The sequence below is a fragment of the Benincasa hispida genome, chromosome 12, assembly GCF_027475165.1.
Source record: "Benincasa hispida cultivar pf3 chromosome 12, pf3_genome.v1.1, whole genome shotgun sequence".
Classification (NCBI taxonomy): domain Eukaryota; kingdom Viridiplantae; phylum Streptophyta; class Magnoliopsida; order Cucurbitales; family Cucurbitaceae; genus Benincasa; species Benincasa hispida.
Window position 1 is genome coordinate 15,810,453 of NC_143489.1, and position 23,228 is coordinate 15,833,680.

At 31.9% G+C, this 23,228-nt stretch overlaps 2 protein-coding genes and 1 long non-coding RNA gene across 5 annotated transcripts; 2 read left to right on the plus strand and 1 right to left on the minus strand.

Annotated features, from left to right (window-relative positions):
* Nucleotides 1-2,542: 2,542 nt before the first annotated feature.
* On the plus strand, nt 2,543-8,384 carry LOC120092949 (Exostosin family protein). 3 transcript variants are annotated; one of them, XM_039051209.2, is made up of 6 exons: nt 2,543-2,758; nt 4,457-5,132; nt 5,227-5,357; nt 5,737-6,085; nt 6,455-7,380; nt 8,164-8,384. In XM_039051209.2, the coding sequence occupies exons 2-5, from the start codon at nt 4,674-4,676 to the stop codon at nt 7,139-7,141; spliced, it is 1,626 nt and encodes a 541-aa protein (XP_038907137.1). In that variant the 5' UTR covers nt 2,543-2,758; nt 4,457-4,673; the 3' UTR covers nt 7,142-7,380; nt 8,164-8,384. The 3 variants fall into 3 exon arrangements, with proteins under 3 accessions (XP_038907137.1, XP_090164129.1, XP_038907139.1); XM_090308003.1 differs by lacking the exon at nt 2,543-2,758 and adding an exon at nt 2,889-3,026; XM_039051211.2 differs by lacking the exon at nt 2,543-2,758 and adding an exon at nt 3,799-3,937.
* A 1,980-nt stretch (nt 8,385-10,364) lies between these two features.
* On the minus strand, nt 10,365-16,265 carry LOC120092948 (peroxisomal acyl-coenzyme A oxidase 1-like). The gene is made up of 14 exons (XM_039051208.2): nt 15,723-16,265; nt 15,515-15,623; nt 15,351-15,412; nt 14,949-15,158; nt 14,481-14,568; nt 14,239-14,401; nt 13,481-13,676; nt 12,822-13,019; nt 12,267-12,398; nt 11,749-11,869; nt 11,515-11,625; nt 11,235-11,304; nt 10,887-11,070; nt 10,365-10,795 (listed from the first exon to the last, which is right to left on the minus strand). The coding sequence occupies exons 1-14, from the start codon at nt 15,858-15,860 to the stop codon at nt 10,586-10,588; spliced, it is 1,992 nt and encodes a 663-aa protein (XP_038907136.1). The 5' UTR covers nt 15,861-16,265; the 3' UTR covers nt 10,365-10,585.
* Nucleotides 16,266-19,129: 2,864 nt separating this feature from the next.
* LOC150031802 (uncharacterized) lies at nt 19,130-19,730 on the plus strand. The gene is made up of 3 exons (XR_016525198.1): nt 19,130-19,266; nt 19,348-19,435; nt 19,601-19,730. It is a non-coding gene; the product is annotated as an uncharacterized LOC150031802 (long non-coding RNA).
* Nucleotides 19,731-23,228: the final 3,498 nt, after the last annotated feature.

The window sequence follows — 23,228 nt, forward strand, 5'->3', positions numbered from 1 at the left end:
ATTTATTTTAAATATTGTTTAATTGTTTTATAATTCACAGAGATCGAACAACCGTAGACTCCGTGAGGTTGCGAATGATCCGAACCAGGTTCTTGCTATATGTAGTGACAACCAAAGCTATATGGAGGAAATTCATCATATGTACGATATACCTATTGTTCCTCCACCAGCTCCTAGACGTAGAGGACCTGTTCGGGAAGAGGATGAGTTTGATGAGGTTGCACATAATGTGGAAGAGTTGCCCCCTATGATGCAGACGCAGAGTCAAACTGATTAGTCCGATGATGATGATGCCAGCATTTGGTTCAGAACATTATGACTTAAAGGCTAGTCCTTCGTCTTCATATGTGCATGGACATCGTAGGGGTAGTGGAGAGCATAATATTTATATTATGAAGCGCTTGCAGAGGTACCAAAGTAACATCAAGAAGAACCCGAGCAACCTCAAGTTCGAAGTCGACAACGACAACTAGCTCGAAATCGACGACGTCCGCCTTATGGGACACATTGATTTTTGTAATTATTTTTATATAAATGAGATATTTAATTTACATTTTTTTTATTTTTATTAGATATTATTTTTTAATTTATTTTTTTTTATATATTATGAATAGTAATTATTTTGATATAGAAGCTTTTAAATGTCACTGACATAAATAATAACATCAGATAGTCTAAATCTAAAAAGTTAAGTAAAAAAAACTTCAATATTCAAATTTACATATTTTAGATAATAATTTGGGGACATAATAAATCAAATCAACACTCAAAACCTTCACATGTAAGTCTATAAATAAGACTGTATTATTGATATAAAGAACAAAAATTTTAATCATAGTAGTGAGGTCAATAGTTTAAAAGATTTTACAATAATGATCTTGGATTCCTTTTGTACATTTGGTACCAAGATTTTGATGGAGTTTTTTTCTTTTCTTTTTTTTAAAAAAATTACACTAACATAAATAATAACATCAGATAGTCTAAATCTAAAAAGTTGGGTAAAAAAAACTCCAATATTCAAATTTACATATTTTAGATAATAATTTGGGGACATAATAAATCAAATCAACACTCAAAACCTTCACATGCAAGTCTATAAAAATAAGAGTGTATTATTGATATAAAGAACAAAAAAATTTAATCACAGTAGTGAGGTCAATAGTTTAAAAGATTTTACAATAATGATCTTGAATTCCTTTTGTACATTTGGTACCAAGATTTTGATGGAGTTTTTTTTTTCTTTTTTCTTTTTAAAAAAAATTATAAATAATAATAAAATGTGAAAAGAAGAATACCTGTTCTATCTGTAATGTTCTATGTTACCAACTCTGTTACCGAGAGAACAAGTAACTCTGCTATTACCTCTCTCATCCGAGCCGTAAGAACATGTACATACAGAATACGAGAATTTCCACCTTGTTGAAGATCTAGTGGTAGCCACACAAGCCTAAGAGAGAGTGTAGGGGGTGCTGGTTCCTTCATTATTTTTATAAAATGATTTTTTTTTTAAAAAAAAAAGAAGAAAGAAAGAAAAAGGTGAAATGTGTAATAATTAAAAAAAGAAAAAAAAGGGAAAATTTGTACGGATATCTCGCTCTCGTTCTCGGTCAAAATCTCGCTCTCGCTCTCGTTCTCAAACTCTCGCTCTCTTAAATCTCGCTCTCTCTCTTACTCTTCCCTCTTTCGTTCTCTCCCAATACAGAATTATTTTTAACACATCAAATAATTATGAGTGTTATGAGGAAGGTCTTTCGTTCTCTCCACATCAAATAATTATGAGGAAGGTCTCTGGAATGATAATTAAATAGACTCAATAATAATGTTAAGGAAAGGTCGAGGGTTCAAAATCGATCCATTTAGGTCGAATTTTCAACCCTCGACTTATTTTTTAAAAAATATATATTTTTACAAATAGTTTGAAAATAACAATATTTTTCTAAATAGTTTCTAAAAGGATAATATCCAATGAAAGAAGACAGATTTTAAGAGTGGGGAGGAGAGATAAAAACGTAATATTGAAGGAGAGAGAAAGAAAATGATAATTAGGAAAAGGGAAAAAATAAATATCACCAATCACGTGGCGCCAGCTGTATGTGACACATCCTCTAGCCTCAGGCCACGTGGCTTCATATCTAACTTGAAGTCAAACTTTTTTTTTCAACGTCAAATAATTTGTCTCACACTAACTCTTATATGAATTTACGAATCAGTTTATTTATTCAATTTATTGCTGCATTTTCTTAATCTTTCCGAATTCCGAATTAAGAAATTTTCTTTCATTAAAAAATTGCAAAATTATTTTTATTTATTTCTGATCTTAATTTTACATTTATTTCAATTTTAGAAAAAAATGAGGTTAAAATATTGTGTATAATTGAGGTTAAAATAAAACTAAAATTTCAAAAATAAAATAGAAACATTTTGAAACTTAATGAATAATCAAACTCAAATTTTATAACATTTTGTACATTGTGTCGTCAAGTCAAAAAATTTACGTGTTGCACTAAAAAAAAACGTATATAAATGAAGAACCGTTCCCGCAATTGTCGTCCGTGTGTAGTTTCCCTCCATTTGGTTCAACTCCCTCTGTTTTCCATTTCTGCTCTTTCTTTTTCCTTCTCTCATATTCTTTCTGGAATAATCTCCATCCTTTGATTTCATTTCGATTCCTTTATCATCGGCCGTTTCTGTTCTTTTTTCAGAGTTCATCACCGTTATTTTGGTCCTCTTTTCTCTGTTTCGCGCTTTCTGAATCCAGGTATGGAATTTGATGTAATGATGTTGTTAATCTTTTTATTTTTCGTGTAATCGTTTTTGGTTTCTAGTTTTCTGTTCATGTAAGAGACTCATCTAATTCATTGGTTGAACTTTAATCCGACCATGCATAGCTGAGAAGAATACGAGCTTCTAATTTCTGTACGCCGTAAGATTTTCGTCATATTTGGTGACGGTTGAGAATTGTGAAGTTTCCGATTCATGGAATTTTGTGTCTGTTCAATGGGTTTAATCCTGAGGATATTTAATTGGTGGGTATGGGTTACGATCCTGTTTCTGTTTGTACAGTGAAGTTTTATTGATCCCCAGTATTCGTTATTTTTTATTTTAATTTTTGGAATTTTACATTTGTCCATCTGTTAGTAATAGGGTAGTTATTTTCCATTTCCACAATTTGAAGGATGGATCATGTAGCTTTTAATAACAGAGATTATTATAAGTATGTCGTACAGTAGTTTCTTTCAACGGATATTATGTAGCTCACCTTGTGTTGCATCATCTTAGTACTAAACCTAGTGGCTAAATTTTGTTCAATACAGCTCCAGATCTCTTTTCAAAGCGGTTACTGTTTATGATCTTCTCAAGAGGTTGAATTTTACCATGTGGATAACCTTTAACCTTCCCCAGCAGCTAGCTTTTAACCAGCCATTAATTTAACCACAGTTACCGAATGTCTTAATATAGGCTACTTGACCAGTTATCCAAGTAAGCAACTGTAGAGAAAGTATATAAAGTGAAAATGAAACTAATTTAACCAAACTATTACACTAAACTGCCGATTACAACAACAAGCGACTTTTTGATGTAGTTTGTTGGTCATGAGACGTCCATTAAGACAATTTCATTTTTTGTTATATGGTGTCTCTGAGATAATATCTGATACACATCTTTTCTGCCCCCTCTCTTATCTAGTTATTATGAAATTCATAAGATACCACAAAAAAATTCTCTGCCCGTTTAAACCCTGGTTTTCTTTAGAGTTCTAAGTGCTGGATTCCTTACTCTTTTCCTTATCTCTGTCATCCATCATCTTGCCTGATACATCAGGTGGACCAACTTTTGTAGCTACTTCATCAGACCATTTGATCATCTGTTGGTACAAAACGAGGATTTATTTTACCACTTCAATGTCTAGTACTTCAATCTTTAATGAGAAATATTGGTAAGGGGAGTACAGCGATCACAATTCTCTTATATTTCTGATAGCCATATCTGAAAGTCCTTTGTCACTTGATTTCTTTTTTCCTCTCAATGGAAATTGGATAATATATAAGATTTGTAGTATGATCAGAACTAAATTCAAGATGTATATAATTTTCCAATGGTTTTTGAGTTCAACAACATATATGTCTTAGTCAGTTGCTTAGGTTGACATATGTTTAACTTTTACTTCATGATTGACTCTTCTTACATCCTTTTGAAGTTTTGGTAGTCCTGAAGATCTTCCTATTCTAGGATCTGCTTTTCCCTTGATGGGTGTTCAATGCTTGCTATATGTCTGGGGCTTATTTCAGGCATTAACACAAAAGACCAGTTTTTAGGAGAAATTGAATGCATGTAATAGAAAAACAACTATCCATTTCAAACATTTCCTTTATATTGTACCTACTTTCAGTTCTGCTCTTACTACTGCAGAAATAATCTATTCTGCCTATATGACTGTAAAAATGTGTGTTGGCAGGTGCTGAAGTCATGATATTGCAATTGACCGCGGTCGGTGAGAAGCTCTGACATCCTTTTCAATGTTGCCTTGGCCTTGAATGCTTGTTCCGATGGATTAAGCTTCTATATCTGTTCTCACATCATTGACATGGAACCAGGATATGTTCTTGATCTAACAAAAAGACTAGAACTAGTCTTTCATGGATCGTTAAGGTAGCAAATGATGATGCAATGAAATGAGTAAACCATTGCAGCGTTTTTCTCTATACGTAATGAGAGAAATTTTTAGGATTTCCATAATCTATAAAATAGATTGGACAAAAGTATGTATTATTGGCGCCATTTTGACAGTTGGTGGCATTGCACTTCAAATGTTGATACTTCCTTATCCATTGCACACATGGTTTGTTTCTCGACCAGCAACAGTTATATTATACACATCCATGGAGGAAACCATGGAATTGAATGAATCCCTCAAGAATAGTACAGAAAGGCTCCAATTGATACCATTGAAATCTGTTGTCTCGCATAATGCTACAGATCAAATGGTTCAACTGGTGTCAGTGAGTCATGGGAGAGAGACAGCTCCTAAAAGAAGAAAATCATCTAGAAAAAGGAAGCATGCCAGATTAAAAGAGAAGCCAATTGTTCTAACTCCTCCTCCCCCACCCAGGAGACCGCCCTCCGCGTTGGAGGTATGGTAATTTGGAATTCTAAATCCTTTTGTTTTAATGATAAAAAGTAAAGTTATTGTTACATGCTTATGACCATTTTATATATGTAATCCAGAGGCATGTTTGGTCCTTGAAGCCTGTGGAAGCACTTGTTTATGCAAAGGAGGAGATTAAGCACGCTCCAACAGTACTAGATGATGCTGATCTATATGCCCCATTGTTCTTGAATGTATCTATCTTCAAAAGGTATTTGCATCATCACTACTTTTATTTTAACTTAAATATGTAAGTTTCAAATTAATGAGACAATTTAAGTATCTTATGATGTTAGAATAAGGATATCTCTTTTACTTTCTTTGATGGTGGGAGTCAGCTCTTGCAAGAAATATTTGAAAGAATAGAGAAACAGTAATTAATATATTATATGGAAAGCGTTAGGAAGTTAACATCTAAGTTAGGAAGCACGTATGGCATGAAGAATAAAGAGAATGTTTCCAATGAAGTCCGTTCTATACATTTGGTTTTTGTATTATCATAATCCTCTGGATTTTTTATAGTTTCTTACATGGCGTTCCTTTTCAGCATTCATATGAATTGATTCCAATATATTTTCCCAAAATGTCAGGAGTTATGAACTAATGGAATTGATACTCAAAGTTTACATTTACCGAGATGGATCTAGACCTATCTTTCATACTCCCCATCTGAGGGGAATTTATGCTTCTGAAGGGTGGTTTATGAAGTTGATGGAGGAAAACAGGCAGTTCGTCACCAAAGACCCAGAAAAGGCGCACTTATTCTATCTTGCATATAGTGCACGCCAGCTGCAGACGGCTCTTTATGTGCCTGATTCTCATAATATGAAACCATTGTCAATATACTTGAGGGACCATGTGAATTGGATTGCTGGAAAGTATCCATATTGGAACCGCACACATGGCTATGATCATTTCCTTGTTGCTTGCCATGACTGGGTGAGAAGCCTATTTCTCTGTCTTAGATTTTTTTGATGAGTGTGTTAAATCACCGATTGACTCAAAAGCTTAAACTGATGGGTTATGGTAAATTTAATCATATAACACTTTAACACTTTCCCTCACTTGTGGGCTTAGACATTTGTAGAAGTCTCAACAAGTGGAAATCAATATTGATTGGGAAGGGAAAATGACATTACAAGGGTTTGAAAACAGGACTTCTTGTTCTAATATCATGCTAAATCAATGATTAACTTAAAAGCTTAAACTGATGGGTTATGGTAAATATGGAATGCCACAGATTACTGAAGCCGCTACTCTTATGGTTAACCATTTTCTTTCTTTTTACGTGCCACAAACTTTCTGCAGGGTCCCTATACTGTCAATGAACATAGGGAACTTAGCCAAAATACCATAAAAGCTTTATGCAATGCTGATCTCTCAGAAGGGGTTTTCAAACTTAGCAAGGATGTTTCTTTGCCAGAAACTACTATAAGGACACCTAGGAAACCTCTTAGAAATGTTGGTGGGAAAAGGGTATCACAGCGCCCAATTCTGGCTTTCTTTGCTGGGAACATGCATGGGAGAGTCCGTCCAATACTCCTGAAGCATTGGAATGACAAAGATGATGATATAAAAGTTTATGGACCTTTGCCACTGAGAGTCTCTCGTAAGATGACATACATACAACATATGAAGTCAAGCAAGTACTGCTTATGCCCAATGGGATACGAAGTGAACAGCCCAAGGATAATTGAAGCCATTTATTATGAGTGTGTCCCAGTAATTATTGCTGATAATTTTGTGCTTCCTTTTAGTGAGTTTCTCGATTGGAGTGCATTCTCTGTGGTTGTGGCTGAAAAGGATATTCCGAAGCTGAAGGAGATTCTAACGGCTATACCACTGAAGAGATATCTTACCATGCAGATAAATGTGAAGATGGTTCAGAAACACTTTCTTTGGAACCCAAAACCCCTTAAATATGATTTGTTTCACATGGTTCTCCACTCAATTTGGTTTAGTAGACTGAATCTATTTCAAATCCCTGAGGCATGATACCTTTTTGACCTTCCGATTTGAATGAAGAACTGTGCACAACCGAATGTCTTAACAGAGTAGAGGGGTTTACAGAAAAGTGTAATTTATTGTAGAGTAAGAAGAAATTTGTACCACAGTTTGTTGCCTCTATGTTGGTGTTGTCTTGAGTGAGTACATATATATCGTCATCTTGATACTAGACACAACCACTCAAGGAAAAGAATGGCACTCGGCGGGAATCACCAAGCAGCATGCAGGTACACCATGGATAATCGTTTGTTTTATGCGTTGCTAGTTGTATTTGTTGCATGTTGAATGAATTCTTAGATGTGTTTGGGAGTTACAATACTGTTAAAAAATGTACTGTTAAATATTTGCATAAGTTATAAAGATGTCCATGAACTTTGCTTTTTTATTTCAAAAAGTATTCTTGTTGTTTCAAAAGTTGCAATACTACCTCTTAATTTTCACAAAACATTTTAAAATCTCCCCACTGTTTTAGGTCACTACCACATTGTTTCAAGTCTCAATTTCCTTTTGTAATAAGAGAGTATTTCTACAATGATAATTTTTGAAATGTTTGTGAAGGTTAGGGATAATATTAGAATTTTTTAAAGTATAAGAATGGGAAAATGAATTCTTGTTAGAGGGATAACTTGTGTCTACACAAATAAGAGAAAATGTGCATAGAGAAAAGATTATCGAGGGAAAGAAGGTAGGTAGAATACAATTAGTGACAAAGGGGAAAGAGAAATTCTTGAAGAAAGAAACTTTCATTGAGGAAGTAAATGAATAATATATACATATTTATGTAAGATTCTCCAAAAAGCATCTAGATATAGTAGGCGTTGTCTTTTTATAAAGTATATGTAGAAAGTAGTTATATTATTAATCCCCTAACACTATGAAGTTTCCCTTTCTACTCTGAACTTTTAGTAGTCCTCATGTTTCAAGTTACTCAAATTCCATAAGTTCCTGCCATTCTTGTTTCTTTGTTCTCTGTTGTTATGCAAATACTTGAGCTCCAATCTCCACTGCAGGGAAGACAAGAAAAAGGGGACTTTACCACTTGCAAATGCTGCAGCACACAGGAAACCTTTATATTGTTGAAGATACAACCATACACTAATGCAAAGTAGATACTGTAAGTAAGCATTTCCTTGGTGAATAAATTTGGAGGATCAATTACTGTAAATTGGATGAATTGGTGAAGTAAATATATTGATTAATATACATACAGAATAAGGATTTGAGGGAGCAATTTATCAGATGCATCTTTAGACTATTTGCTTATATATATTTTGATGAAGTTAGTGTCCAGTTAGCTCTTAATTTCTTTCATGATCATATCTATTCTCTACTTACATGGTCTAAGTCCCGTCTGGTAACCATTTGATTTTTAGTTTCTAGTATTTGAAAATTAAACCTATGAACATCACTTTCATTTATTAGTTTATATGTTTTGTTATTTAGATTTTAGGGGTGTTTTCAAAATGAAAGCCGAATTTTGAAAACTAAAAAAGAAAAAATAACTCTCAAGAACTTGTTTTTGTTTTTGGAAATTGGTTAAGAATTGAAATATTTATATAGGAAATATGAAAACACTGTGTCAGAAATTGTGAGAAAACAAGTATAATTTCAAAAAACCAAAAATCAAATAAAAAATGGTTACCAAACGGATCTAAATGGTCTGTTTTTACTTGTCTTTTTAGATAAGATTATGGAAAGATGTGGTAAATGGTGGGCATGATAAGAAAAGGATTGAGCAAAACTTACAAAAGATAAGCAACATGCACTTACATTGATGTGTCAACAATGATAATAGAAGCTTGTTCCTCAACAAATTAACCATTTAAATAAACATTATATCTCAATTCAAATTCTTAAAATTCCTCGATGATCAAGAAGTTTTGAACTATCAATTCTCACAAGCCCTTTGATTTTCAAGGCATATATCCTACTTTCATCTTTCTTTCCCCACATATGGCTGTACTTTTTTACGATTAGATACTATTTTTGTAAATGAGAAGAAATCAAATCTGACTCTGACCCTTTGATTTTTAAGGCCAATATTCTATTTTTATCTTTCTTTCTTTTTTATTTTTTTTCTATATATCGTTGAACTTTCTCACGGTTACATATACATCTACCATTTTCTTTAATGAGAAAAAATCTATTTTAACTCTGAACTTGTTGGATTTATCAACATGGGCTCTAGATTTTCAGTATCGTTAAATTGGACCCTAAATTAATTAATTGAGTGTTACAATTTTTGCACATTCGTCCACTAATTTAAAAAACAATGTAAAAATCTTTACGAACTCTTCAGTTTTAATAAAATAAAGTTTAAAACACAATAACTCTGATCAAGTAGAAATAATAACCCTAATCAAGTAGAAATAAACCATTGAAAAACTGAAAGTTCAACAAAAGAATTTGGTTCTAATGCATTTATTTTTTAAAATTCTATTAATCTCACACGTACACATTTACTAAACGCATTTTTTCAGTTGGAACGAGAACCTATTAGAGGGTTCAAAGCCTTAATTTTTTAAGGTTAAAAGATTGCAACACCTTTATAAATTTAAGGCAATATTTGATGATATTAAAAATTAAAGGTTGAATTTTAAACAACTTCAACAAATTTAAAAGTCAAATTTGATTTTTTATTTTTTCCTTCTTTAAATTAATACTCTAAATCTTCCCATTTCATCTCCTTTTTAAATATTTGTAACCTTTCTCGCTATAAGTATTCACAAATCTTGTTATCCAATCATATTTTATTTTGTACCTTGAGTAATATAAATTTATTTAAGGGTGTACATAGTCCGAGTTGGAAGATTTTGGTGGACCAAAATTCGGATTAACTAATAATGAATCCTATTAATTCTTTTTTGGAGGGTCAACCCAATCCAACCCAACCCAAAATTTTCGAGTTGGGTCGGGTTGGGTCACCGGTTTTGTTTTTTTTTTTTAATTTGACTGTTTTTTTTAAACTTTTATTTATATATATTCGAGTCGGGTTGGGAATGGGATAACCCCAAACCCAACCCAAATTTAATATTTTTTAACATTTTAATCCAACTCAATCCAAAATAAAATCTAACCTAATCCAACCCTTGCGGTTTGGGTTAGATAGTCCGAGTTGGTCGGATTACCGGGTTTTTTGAATACCCTTAGATTTATTAGGGTTAAAAATAACGCCCAACCACTACAGATAATAATAACAACAAGAAGGGAATAAGAAACTTCAACTTTTATTTTTTATTATTGACTCAAAAGAAAAAAAAATAAAAAAGGGAAAAAATATCTACTTTCTTAATAAGGTACTTAAAATTCATAGCCAGTAATTCGATCTATAAAATAATGCGAATTCATACAGGAGAATAGAATCCCAAGCTGAATCCGTGGACTTATTACAAATTATCAGAGCATAACATTTTGTTACACCATCCCTATTCTTCATAACCTAGAATTTCTGAGTTGCTGCTTAAGCAGAGGTTTGATATATTCATGGTAGCCATCAGGCACAGCGGACTCGTTCATCGGATCCTTCCATGCCTCGTCGTAGAGGTTTGGGTAAACATTCCCATCATACCGGCCAAGAATCGAGCCAAGGTAATGGTCGGTGTAGTTGAACGCATCGACAAGAGCAATTGCATTGGGCCGAACCTACAAAAGAGAAAATTCCGACGTTGGGTCAGAAGACTGCTTTCCTTCGACAGTTAGAAGGACAAGAAGGGAGATGTGGTTCTGTTCAAACCTGAGAATATAGAGATCTAAGTTGATCATCAGCAAGTGAAGCCTGTTTGGGGGTGATGGTTGAAGTGGAAAGAAAATCACCCATGTGTTTGTGTAGTGTATACAAAGCATAAATACTGCAAAGTTTCTGTAATTGCTCTTTTACTCCTTTTCCAGGTATGTCTCCCTGAAGTTTCTCAATGAATCTGAAATTGAAAGATTTTTGAAACGATCAGTAAAGGAACGGAAGAGAAGGTCGAAAACACGAAAACCTGGTTATGCTTTGTATGTGAAAATTTTGCTTAAGAAAGTTTTGGATTTAAAAAACCAGCCAAAACAATCAACGCTTTCAAACAAAGAAGAAACTTACTTGGAGACGATAATTAGTTGGCAATGTGCAACTGCAGCCTCAACTAAACTAGGAGAAAGTTCCTGAAAACCTACAGTATGATAAAGGATTATCATGAAAAACTCCACGAGTTTAGAACAAATCACCACTGTCATGTATAGACAATCAAGTGATAGTTTAAAGATGGCATGAGCAAATTGGTCTAAGAATGCAAAAAGAACGAGGTCATTATTCCGATATTAATTAAAATACCGATTTTTTGAATAAATTACAATTTTCATCCAAGTAGAAGCCGACCTACCTTCTTCTTGATTGGTAAACTCGCCAAGTTTTTTGGCACATTCAACAGACATCCTAGCTGACCGTGCTTCAAAAACCTCAAGAACAATGCTAGGATTTAACCAGTCCTCAGCTGCGGAGAATTAAAATTGTCAAGAAAATAAATAATTAATTAATCAGTCCTCTGTGATTTTTATTGTGTTCATGTGGGACGTACAAATATTTATTGCTTTTTTTTTTTTAATTAACAAATTACCTTTCTGAACTTTGCAAGTGGATTCCATCAGATGTTGTAATCGTCCCATGTAAGCTGTCGTACCAACAGGCTTCTTCCCAGACACCAACTGGGATACGGTCTTTACGAGAAATCGTGCAACCTATATCATAAACAACATAAAATTAACCAATTTAGTTAGATACCCTCGATAATAGTCAGGTGAGGAAGGGTTCACAATCTAGATTCAAACACAAAAATAATATGGATTGAAGCCAATTTCAATGGTTCTGTTCATTTTTCCAGCAGAAATTTGTCAAATATGTCAAGGATAGATATGAATTGTATGGAAATTTATTCTATATTAATTCTTGTTAAAATTTTTAATTCTGCAGTTTCCTTTGGAAGTCGTATGAGATGACACATAGTCATAAGCCTTGAGCTTTCATTTTCTTTATAAGAAATAATCAAGGAATAAAATAGAGTTGCCCATATTGAGAACTCAGAAGTTCAACACTAAGTCACAATCATAATTCTTGTCTTGAAAACTTAAACCACACCTGTAAAAGTAGCACAACATTGTCTCCTTCATATGTACAGGCAGGAACATAAACTGCAAACAACTCAGGAAGCCCACTGCTACAAAGGTAACCGTGGCCACCACATAACTTCCGGCACTCCTCGATCCCATCCTGCAATTACAATTTAAAATTAAGGCTGTGAGAAAAATACGGGTAATATTTGATTATACAAATGTAAATAAAACAATTTAGAACTAATAATGCTGCTAGTAGACTAACAGAGACAAATATAGGATTTTCTTAGAAAAGAACTATGGATTGGGATATTCCTACATCATGCTCACGACCCACCCGTTTAGTCCTTGGGAGGACTTGCAAGGGTCTTAAGTTATTAAAGTTTTTAATCTGCAGAATTGAGTGCAACTCTAAACAATCCCCTTGTGTAAGATATGTATAAGAGTATCTCTAATCAGGAACATTGTATGTAGCATGACTTTTAAATACGGAGAAAGAGATGATTAAAACTTCCGTTCAACATAAAAGAACAATGCAGATGAAGATGACCAGGCTAATGAAATCCAAAAGGATACTCACAGCAGTTGCAGCCGTCGTGATTGACTTCAAGCCGGCAGTGCATGCATGAGCCTCAGGCAAGGTCGAGAAATCGTTGGCAGCCAGTCTCTCAGTCACATCCGTGTATAGCCACTGTAACCACTCACCAACAAATCTGAAAGCATAGGCAGAAGCCAGCAAAGGGAATAGCCTACTTTGTTGCGTTTTATAATTGATCACCTAAAAATCAATCAAATGAGAAACATTATTGGTCAACAAATCTAGAACAGAAAAATAATGTCATCGAGACATTTTTCTACGTTTAGTTTCTAAAATGGTCATGAAGGATCATTCATTACATAGTATGCTAATCAAAAACTTAACCATTTGTATCTATGTTAAGACTTGAATTCATGATATCATGGAAAAAATAATTGTATTAGTACACACAAGAAACTAGCAATAGTTACCAGCGCAATCAATCATGAAGCAGAGCAAAATGATAAAAATTATGCATTCGAATCATGGTTGAAAATGGAAAGGAAGATAGAAAAAAAAATCCTTCTGAAAAGAAAAACAACTTTATCCAACTAGATATGAAATCAACAAAGACATGATTAATGTGACTATAATAGCTTTGACTAATGATAAAAATTACATATATACCCTTATACTTCACATATAATCGACTGTACTCGTACCTGAGTTTCCACACCATCCTGTGCTCCGAATTGTCTACGAACAGCACTGTACCTCGTAGCAATACAAACTGCACGTGATAAGGCATTTGAAGCATCAACTACAATCGTCTTTCTAACATATACCATAGTGCCATAAACTAATTGTCGTGGAACATCTGATTGCACATATTTCCCTTCCCTTGTAACTTGAGAAAACCTGCGAGGTTTAGAGCCAACTTTAGAAGGCTTGTTCAACTGAATGCATGTTATATATGCATACCAATTAGAGAGTCTCTATTTATGTATTTTCTTTGTTTTCTAAATTTTTGTAAAATGGAACAAAAGAAATGAGATTCGCCAAGGTTCATCCCTCAAACAAGAAAAATCAATCAATAAGAACTAGGAGAATGATTCCCATCTCTATTTCCAATAGATAGACATGACCAATGTACAAGTCTTAGGAACAATGAGATGTTTGAACATCTAATTGTGGAAACTAAGCATCTCCCTGATATGAAGCTAATTGAAATTGAATTTATATGTACCTCAAGGATTGAAACTTTGAGACATGTGATAACAACCGCTAGAAACAACCAAGTGGTCATCATAGATACCAACCTCAAGAATTTCCTACTTAACATACTCAAAGGACAAATGATAAACCCATATAACAATAACAAACCTAATGAATATTGAGGTCAACTCCTAAACAAGAAAAACATGGAGAAAGATAGTATGACAATAAGGAACAACTGACAAAAAAAATGAATAGAAATAACCTCATCAACAGTTGATTCCTCGGGATGCGGACGTGATCAAAGCGCATGACCCCATTATCCATAGTATTGTAAGCTCCATTCCCAAATTTCACACCAATATCTCCAATAGTTATGCCTGGTAGAGCTGAGTGATCATCCAAACTCCTTATCTGGACCATGAAACCTACAAAATGGAGGCTTTATAACTATAAATAAATCAGGATCAAGAACTAGAGGATAGAAAGCATTCATAGTTTGCATACCATGCACTCCATAGTCCCGACCATTGGTGATAAGACGAGCAAATACAACTGCATGTGTTGAAACCTTACCCAAACCACCAGGCCACCACTGTTCACAAGCAAGAAGGAACAAAAATAAGAGACAAAGAATGCAGCATATTCTCATACCTAAACACAGAGTTAAAGAAGTAAAAACATCAATGCTAAGTGTAAGTACCAACTATCAACACAAAAAGATATAATGAACTGCAGTCAATTTATTAAGTTTCAACTTTCCACAGTCGATCAAGCCACCAAAATAGCCAGTTTAATTAAAGTTTCTCTTCAATATCAATCTAATCCATTCAACTTACACCCCTAGAGGAAACAAATTCTTTGATTATGGGGACAGAAAGATGAAACAAAGTTTGACACAGATTCATTCCAATACAGGTAAGAGGCGACTAACTTATAGAGGGTGGTGAATATACAACTACCACCTGTACTTACTTTGCTTGAGGTAAGTGTTGGACTATGTATAACAAATTCATCTGTCTTTGCATCAAACGTTGCAGTTGTTTCAAGCCCTTGAACATTTGAACCATGTCCAAGTTCAGTTTGAGCATAGCATCCAATTATTTGCATCTTATATGCCAACGGCAACCACTTCTGTAGTTGCTCCTCAGTTCCTTGCCCTTTAAGGAATGGAACGAACATTCCCTAAAATAAAGAAGAAAAAAAGACAGAGAATGAGAGAAAGAAAATTAAACGTAATTCATTCCAAAAGCTTAAAAGGCAAGATGATGGAGACCAATATTTATCCATAGTGTTGTTCAAACAAAAGTCATACAGCCAAAAATTCAGCCGATAATTGTCGTTGTAATGCCAACAAAGAGAATAAAGTCAACTCACCCAGTGAAGATCTGTATATGCTGGCTCATCTACAAAGAACCTTAATCTACCAGCTTCCTCCTCTATCAAGAAATAACAACACAAGGTAAATACAATACGTTCAAGAAAATAGGGAAAACAATACAATACAATCCACAGAAAGGGCTCAAATCACGTATCCGTACCAGAAAGTTTAAGCTCAATAATCCTCTTCCATGCATAAGCTGCTTTTCTAAGAGTGTTCTTAAACAACTCCTTCCTTGTTAAATGGACTCTATTGTCCTTTCGAAAGGCCTTCAAATAAAAAACATTACAAAGAATTCATCAAATCAATTGAATGACAAAAATTGGTAAAATGTCGAGAAAATTAGGACTGGAACAGAAATTACTCACCGGATCATTAGCAACCAGTCGAGACATTCGATCAGATACCTCAAACGCTTGACGAGATCCCGCCCAAACGATCTTCATATCATTAACGTCGAATTGAGCCATGTTCCTCTCATGGGCAAGATGATCAACTCCCTCCATTTGTTCGTCAACAAGAATTCGAAAACCCCACTTCAAAAAAAGACCTTAAACTAGAGAAATCGACAACCCCAAATCGAAAAAACTTGGAAGAATGCTTTTGGAAATCGAAAACGTGGTGCAGATCTTTGCCAAATGGAATGGAGCTTCGTGGGTATTTAAAGCAGCCTATTTCTCAATACCCCATTAGGAAAAGGAAAAAAGGATAATCCTCCGATCCACACGACTTGTCGGTCGTTGTGTTTCCCAATGAAAAAGTCATTGGTTTTGAATTTCTTTTCCTTTTCCTCTCCCAATTTCTCTTTTCTCAGTAGTTTGGAGATTACTTTTCGCATTTGAAACTCGTGTTTATATCGTTGGTCTATAGATTTCTCTCTCTTTATCTTTTTGTTTTGAAAAGTTGAAAGTATCTTCGTCGATGGATCTCTAAAGTAGATTTATGATTATCTTTTTCAAATTAAATTAGTCATTATTTCATTAATTTTATTTATTTGATGGTCGAGTTATAGATTACGTACGTGCTGAACTAAGACTTCTTTTTTTAGAAAAATTAGTTTATTACTACATTAATGTCACAATTAATAGATTGAATCATCAATCATAATACAAAAGGTAGGTTTCAATTGATTGTTATTTATCTGCTTTCTATAATTAAAATAAGATGTGGGGTCCATTTTAAAATTTGTAATCAAATAATATAATCTGATCAAGGAATAAAATATGTTTAATCTGATTGCGATTGAAAATTATGTGAGAACCACTATATTTATTGTTATATATTGTTATGTAATAGTATGAAAACTATAAATTTGTCACATTTATTGTTACATACGTTACTATTATTTTTATTATTACTGTTATCATTACCATTAGGGCCACCCTAACGATAACAATAAAATGCAATAGATTTATAATTCTAGGTAAATGTGATAAAAAAAACAATCTAATTGTTTTACGAGTTTTACGATTCAAACATATTATGATTTATTCATCAATGAAATCTCATTTTGATTACATAAATTTTTATTATGGTTTGATAAATGTTGTCCCAAGTCGATTTCTTTTTAAAAGGTTGTAAAAATGTTAGCATTTTTTACCTTTTAAAGAAAAAAAACACCTTTTATTATCTTCATTGAGTTAGCTCTCTTTAAAAAGGGTTGTGTCTCTTTACTAATTGGTTTGTTGTTTATTGGGTTGTGAATTTTACAATTTTTTTAAGAGACATTAAAATAAATCTTTTTTTGGCAAATTATTCCCACTTTTGTTATCAACTTTTTTAAGAGTTCTAGTTGAGCACTTAATCCGACAAATGGTACAAATTCTATTTAAATTGGTTTTTTGGGAAAAAAATTAAAAAAGAAAATTTGAACTTTTATAAGTTTGATTTGTTCGTGCATTTTATATAATAATAAAAATTAGTGAAATTTTGGTCTTCATACAATTCTTGTTCAACTTTTACTTGTATAATATATAGTGAATACTCTTTTTCCTTTTTTCTTAAAAAAAAAATACTCTTTTTCTTTTAAATTGTTTATTCTCCAATTATTTTAATATGTAAAAAATAAAATGTTAATGATCCCTCCGTCTTTATCTTTTCAACCTAACCTTAAGGTCTTTTTTTAACAGATAAACACTATTTAAAATTTTAAGAAAAATGATCTTTTTAATCTCCAAAATTTGAAGAATATATACATTTGATCTATGAGTTTTAAAAATGTACTTTTTTTGTTATAAATTTATAACAATATGTCTATTTGGTCCATGAATTTTTAAAATGTACTTTTTTTAGTCCCCAAATTTATAAAAATAGGTTTAAATGGTCTTTGAAGTATTTTTTTTGTTTGAATTTTTAAAAATAATTATATGATACTTAAAGTTTTTAAAAATAGTTTTAGAGAGGATGTAATTTTAAAAAAATTAATCTTCTAATTTAAAATGTAATATAATTATTCAAAATATTAGTATAAAATTATTTTAGGGACTTTTTAAAGGACCTTTAATATTAATATTGTTGTTTTCAAAACTTATTAGAGAAATATTGTTGTTTTGAAACTTATTAGAGAAATATTGTTGTTTTGGGAGTTCGAGGCTAGAAGTCGAGGATTAAGAATTCGACTAATGTAGAGGTCGAACGTTGAGAACTCGACAAACAAAGAAAAACTTGGAAACAAGGGTTGTCGAGAGTTAAAGTTTCGACATACATAAGTCGAAACTTCAACCCTCGACAAGGAAAAGGAAATCTCGCTAGTTTTACATAAGTCGAAACTTCAACCCTCGACAAGGAAGATAAGTGGGTGAAGCAGATTGTAAGAGAGAGCGATATTGTAAGAAAGAGTGAGATTGTGAGCGAGATTGTGAGATTGAAAGTGAGATTGTAGGAGAGAGCGAGATTGTAAGCGAGATTGTAGGAGAGAGCGAGATTGTAGGATGGGACAATCTCCAACGTCTGTGGAATGTATGCGTCTCGCTTTCTCCTACAATCTCGCTCTCTCTTACAATCTCGCTCTCTCTTACAATTCAAAATTCTGTTATTGTTGTTATTTTTTTCATTAATGATTACTAGCTTTTTTTCTCATTGGTCATGTATATATATATATATATATATATATATATATATTTCTATGGAAAGTAAATAAATTTATTGTATATTCAATTTTTTTTATTATAAAGTTGTACATTATTCTTTTAATTAAGCTGTACATTATTCTTCTAATTAACTTGTACATTATTCTTCTAATTAACTTGTACATTATTCTTCTAATTAAGTTGTACATTATTCTTCTAATTGAGAAACAAATATTTTTTTAATTGAGAAATAATTTTTTTTTTTCAGATCATGGCTTTAAACCCAGGACCTGTTGATCCGATGTTTTGTACGACTAGTCCATTCATCGATCATCTGTTGTATGGATACATTCCATATGTCTGTTGGAGAGTGCACTATCACTCTACAAGACATAGAAGTGTTGTTGGGGTTACCTGTTGACGGTGAGCCGGTCACCGGAGTGATGTACGATGACTGGTTAGAAGTTTGTCAACTGTACCTCGGTGCGACCCCACCTGCCGACAAGATTAAAGGATCGAGGTTAAGTTTAATATGGTTAGGAATACAATTTCGTGAGCTCACAGATGGTGGAAGTCTGTTTTCAAATAAATCAAGTCATTTTGTTCACTTGATGTTCCTGCCACTGTTAGCTAACCTCCATGATGCGGGGCGGTATTCATGGGGTGGAGAATGCTTGGTATGGTTGTATAGATAATTATGCAAAGCAACAAAACTTGAGGATCGAGAGATAGTTGGGCTTCTCATACTTTTGCAACTACGGGCTTGTGAGCGATTTCCAACAATGGCTCCATAGCTACAACATGTTAATGATGCTCAGTTGGTTGGACGAGCCTACGGTTCTCGGTATGTTGTTTTAATTCAATTTAATTTTTATATCACTGATCTAGTTAATTTAAATTATAAATTATCAATTTAAAAATTTAGGTGGAGAGACAAATTTTGTGTGACTAGGACAGCCACACATGTAGTCAGCCAATATAGATATATGCTTGATTTGCTTCAACCTGAACAGGTACATTACACTAAACTTAATTGATTATTTTATACACATTTTTATTGTATTTGTCTTTAATATTCTCTAATATAATATTTTGTGTTTCAAGTTATTTGGGAGCCGTACAAAATTATTATGCATACTTTGACTAATTTTTGTACGAATGGTCAAAACATATGGCAGACAATGAGTCCTCTCATATGTTTTCACATCGGTGAGTGGCATCTTCCTGACAGGGTGATGAGACAATTTGATTTTCAGCAGAATGTCCCATCGCCTTGTAATACTAAACCCGTACTGCATGATATTGACCTAAGGACTGGAGATTGGTCCGAAAAAGTTGCACATTTGGTAGTGCGATGGCACTATCGTGCAAGGTTTATTGTAGTGGGGGTTTCTCTTGAACAGTTTGACACAAATGTCACTCCAGAATATATTCATTGATATAATAATATCACAAGGCGCAACGTCACTCGTCCGGGAGCAACTATGGATCATCTGGTAAATGAATATTATCTAATTATTTTAATTTAAATTTATTTTAAATATTTTCTAATTATTTTATAATTCACAGAGATCGAACAATCATAGACTCCGTGAGGTTACGAATGATCCAAACCAGGTACTTGCTATATGTAGTGACAACCAAAGCTATATGGAGGAAATTCATTATATGTACGATATACCTATTGTTCTTCCACCAGCTCCTAGATGTAGAGGACTTGTTCGGGAAGAGGATGAGTTTGATGAGGTTGCACATAATGTGGAATTGCCCCCTATGATGTAGACGTAGAGTCAAACTGATTAGTCCGATGATGATGATGCAAGCATTTGGTTCAGGACATTATGACTCAGAGGCTGGTCCTTCGTCTTCATACATGCATGGACATGGTCGGGGTCGTGGAGAGCATAATGAATATTTATATTATGAAGCGCCTGCAGAGGTACCAGAGCAACATCAAGAAGAACCCGAGCAACCTTAAATTCGAAGTCGACGATGACAACCAGCTTGAAATCGACGACGTCCGCCTTATGGGACACACTAATTTTTGTAATTACTTTTATATAAATGAGATATTTAATTTACATTTTTTTTTATTTTTATGAGATATTATTTTTTTAATTTATTCTTTTTATATATTATGAATAGTAATTATTTTGATATAGAAGCTTTTAAATGTCACTGACATAAATAATAACATTAGATAGTCTAAATCTAAAAAGTTAGGTAAAAAAAACTTCAATATTCAAATTTACATATTTTAGATAATAATTTGGTGACATAATAAATCAAATTGACACTCAAAACCTTCACATGCAAGTCTATAAATAAGACTGTATTATTGATATAAAGAACAAAAATTTTAATCACAGTAGTGAGGTCAATAGTTTAAAAGATTTTACAATAATGATCTTGGATTCCTTTTGTACATTTGGTACCAAGATTTTGATGGAGTTTTTTTTACTTTTTTTTTTTTAAAAAAATTATAAATAATAATAAAAATTTCTTCGAAATTGTTTTTATAAAATGAAAAATTTAAAAAAAAAAAGAAAGGAAGAAAGAAAGAAGAAGGTGGAATGTGTAATAATTAAAAAAAGAAAAAAAAGGAAATTTGTACGGATATCTTGCTCTTGCTCTCGCTCTCTCTCTTACTCTTCCCTCTTTTGTTCTCTCCCAATACAAAATTATTTTTAACACATCAAATAATTATGAGTATTATGAGGAAAGTCTCCGGAAGTAGGAAGGTCTCTGGAAGGTCTCCGGAATGAGGAAGGTTTTTCCTTCTCTCCACATCAAATAATTATGAGGAAGGTCTCTGGAATAATTAAACAGACTCAATAATAATGTTAGGCAAGGTCGAGGGTTCAAATTTCGACGTGCAAATATAAAGGGAAAGGGAAAGGTCGAGGGTTCAAAATTTGACCCATCTAGGTCGAATTTTCAACCCTCGACTTATTTAAAAAAAAAACAACAATATTTTTACAAATAGTTTGAAAACAACAATATTTTCTTAAATAGTTTCTAAAAGGACAATATCCTTTTAATTTTCCCCTTTTTAAACCTATTTTTAAAAAAATTTAGGGACTAAAAAAATACATTTTAAAAACTCATGGATCAAAATGAATCTATTCTTATAAATTTGGGACTAAAAAGATACATTTTTAAAATTTAGGATCAAACATACATATTGTTCAAAACTTGAGGACCAATAGGATAATTTTCCCAAAATTTTATTATGTGTCTAGCATATTTGCTAACTATTTTTATGAATTGTTATCTTAAAAAAAATCATTTTTTATGAATTGTTATCTCATATATGTAATTAGTGATATTTATCTTCCAAAAAAAAAAAAATAGTGATATTTATTTATTTATTTATGGTTTTATCTAAAGGATAGAATAAGTTATTTAAGATTTTTTTTCTAGGAGTCTTTTTAAATATAAAAAAATATTTAAAAATATTTAAATTTTATAATAAAAAGTTCAAAGTATAACACTGAATTTTTTACTATAAAATTTAAATATTTTTAGAATTTTTCTATTTATAAGAATTTCTCTCTTTTTCATAAATAACTCGGATTCTAGACATGATTTTAGATATTTAGAAAAGATGTTATAGTCAAGATTCTGTTTTTAAAAAAAAAAAATTGTTTCTGGGTTTTGTAGTCCAAAACATTACAATTCTAGAAACAACCTTGTTATGTTTTGATTGTATATAAATTTTGAACTAAAAATTTTAAAAATCATAATTATATATATTTATATGTATGTATATATATATATATACTCAATTATTTTTGTTAAATTAAAATATATATTAATTAACATATTGTAAATTATATGATATAACAAAATAATAATTATACACAATATTTAACATAAAATAGTTCATAAAATAATTTTATAATTTATAAATATATTATCAAACACATTTGGAATGATTTTTTAAATTAAAATTTAATGTATGAATCTGTTACCAAATATATATCTAAAAATTTGAAATATAACTCTAATTTGAATCCTTGCTTTGAATTTACTATTTTTAAATTATCTATAAAATAAACAGTTATTTATTTATTTATATTATTATTATCTTATATCATAAGAATAAGGTTTGAAAATTTCAGATGATTGAAAAAATAATAATAAACACTTTTAAACATTTTAAATTAAATATTTAATAGTCTCCAAAATACTCGTCTAATTTGCACGGCTAGGACTTTCTTGTTTTTTACGAGGGAAGTATTTGATTGTAAATAGGGTTGTTTAGATACCCGAATAACCTAGACTATCCAATCCAAATTAAAGGATTGATAGACCATTTGAAAATAGTAATTATATAAAAATGCTAGTCAAGAAACAAGTGCAACGCACGTGAAAATCTTGATGTTTTAATTCAATTCTATAAGAAATAGTAACTTTTAGCCTATAACAAATAAACATTACATAGTTTTGTTTTAATGTTCATTAATTAATTAATTAATTTGTAAAGTAAAACAACAAAGCTGAATTTCTTTTGTTCCTTGTTCAAAATTGTAATTTTAACATTTATGTAAATATTTACTGTCAAGAAAAAAACAACATACTTTTATTTGTTATTATTTTTTTTTTAAAAAAATAAATCTTCTTCTTATCTTATTTTAAAAAAATGTTTTCTACTTTAGAAACAAAAAAATATTATCCTAAGTGTTTTTCATTGATATGACTTAATAAGACAATAATAATTTTTTTAATACCAATTATAAAACTAAGTAACACAACATACATAAAAAGTTAATAAAACTATATAAGGTTATTCTATTTTATTAT

Coding starts and splice junctions, on each gene's coding strand:
- LOC120092949 (XM_039051209.2), top strand. CDS start 4,674: ATGAGTAAACCATTGCAGCGTTTTTCTCTATACGTAATGAGAGAAATT. Junction 5,133..5,226: donor GACCGCCCTCCGCGTTGGAG/GTATGGTAATTT, acceptor TATGTAATCCAG/AGGCATGTTTGGTCCTTGAA. Junction 5,358..5,736: donor AATGTATCTATCTTCAAAAG/GTATTTGCATCA, acceptor CCAAAATGTCAG/GAGTTATGAACTAATGGAAT.
- LOC120092948 (XM_039051208.2), bottom strand. CDS start 15,860: ATGGAGGGAGTTGATCATCTTGCCCATGAGAGGAACATGGCTCAATTC. Junction 14,402..14,480: donor TCGGGACTATGGAGTGCATG/GTATGCAAACTA, acceptor TCCATTTTGTAG/GTTTCATGGTCCAGATAAGG. Junction 10,796..10,886: donor TTAGATCTCTATATTCTCAG/GTTTGAACAGAA, acceptor TCTCTTTTGTAG/GTTCGGCCCAATGCAATTGC.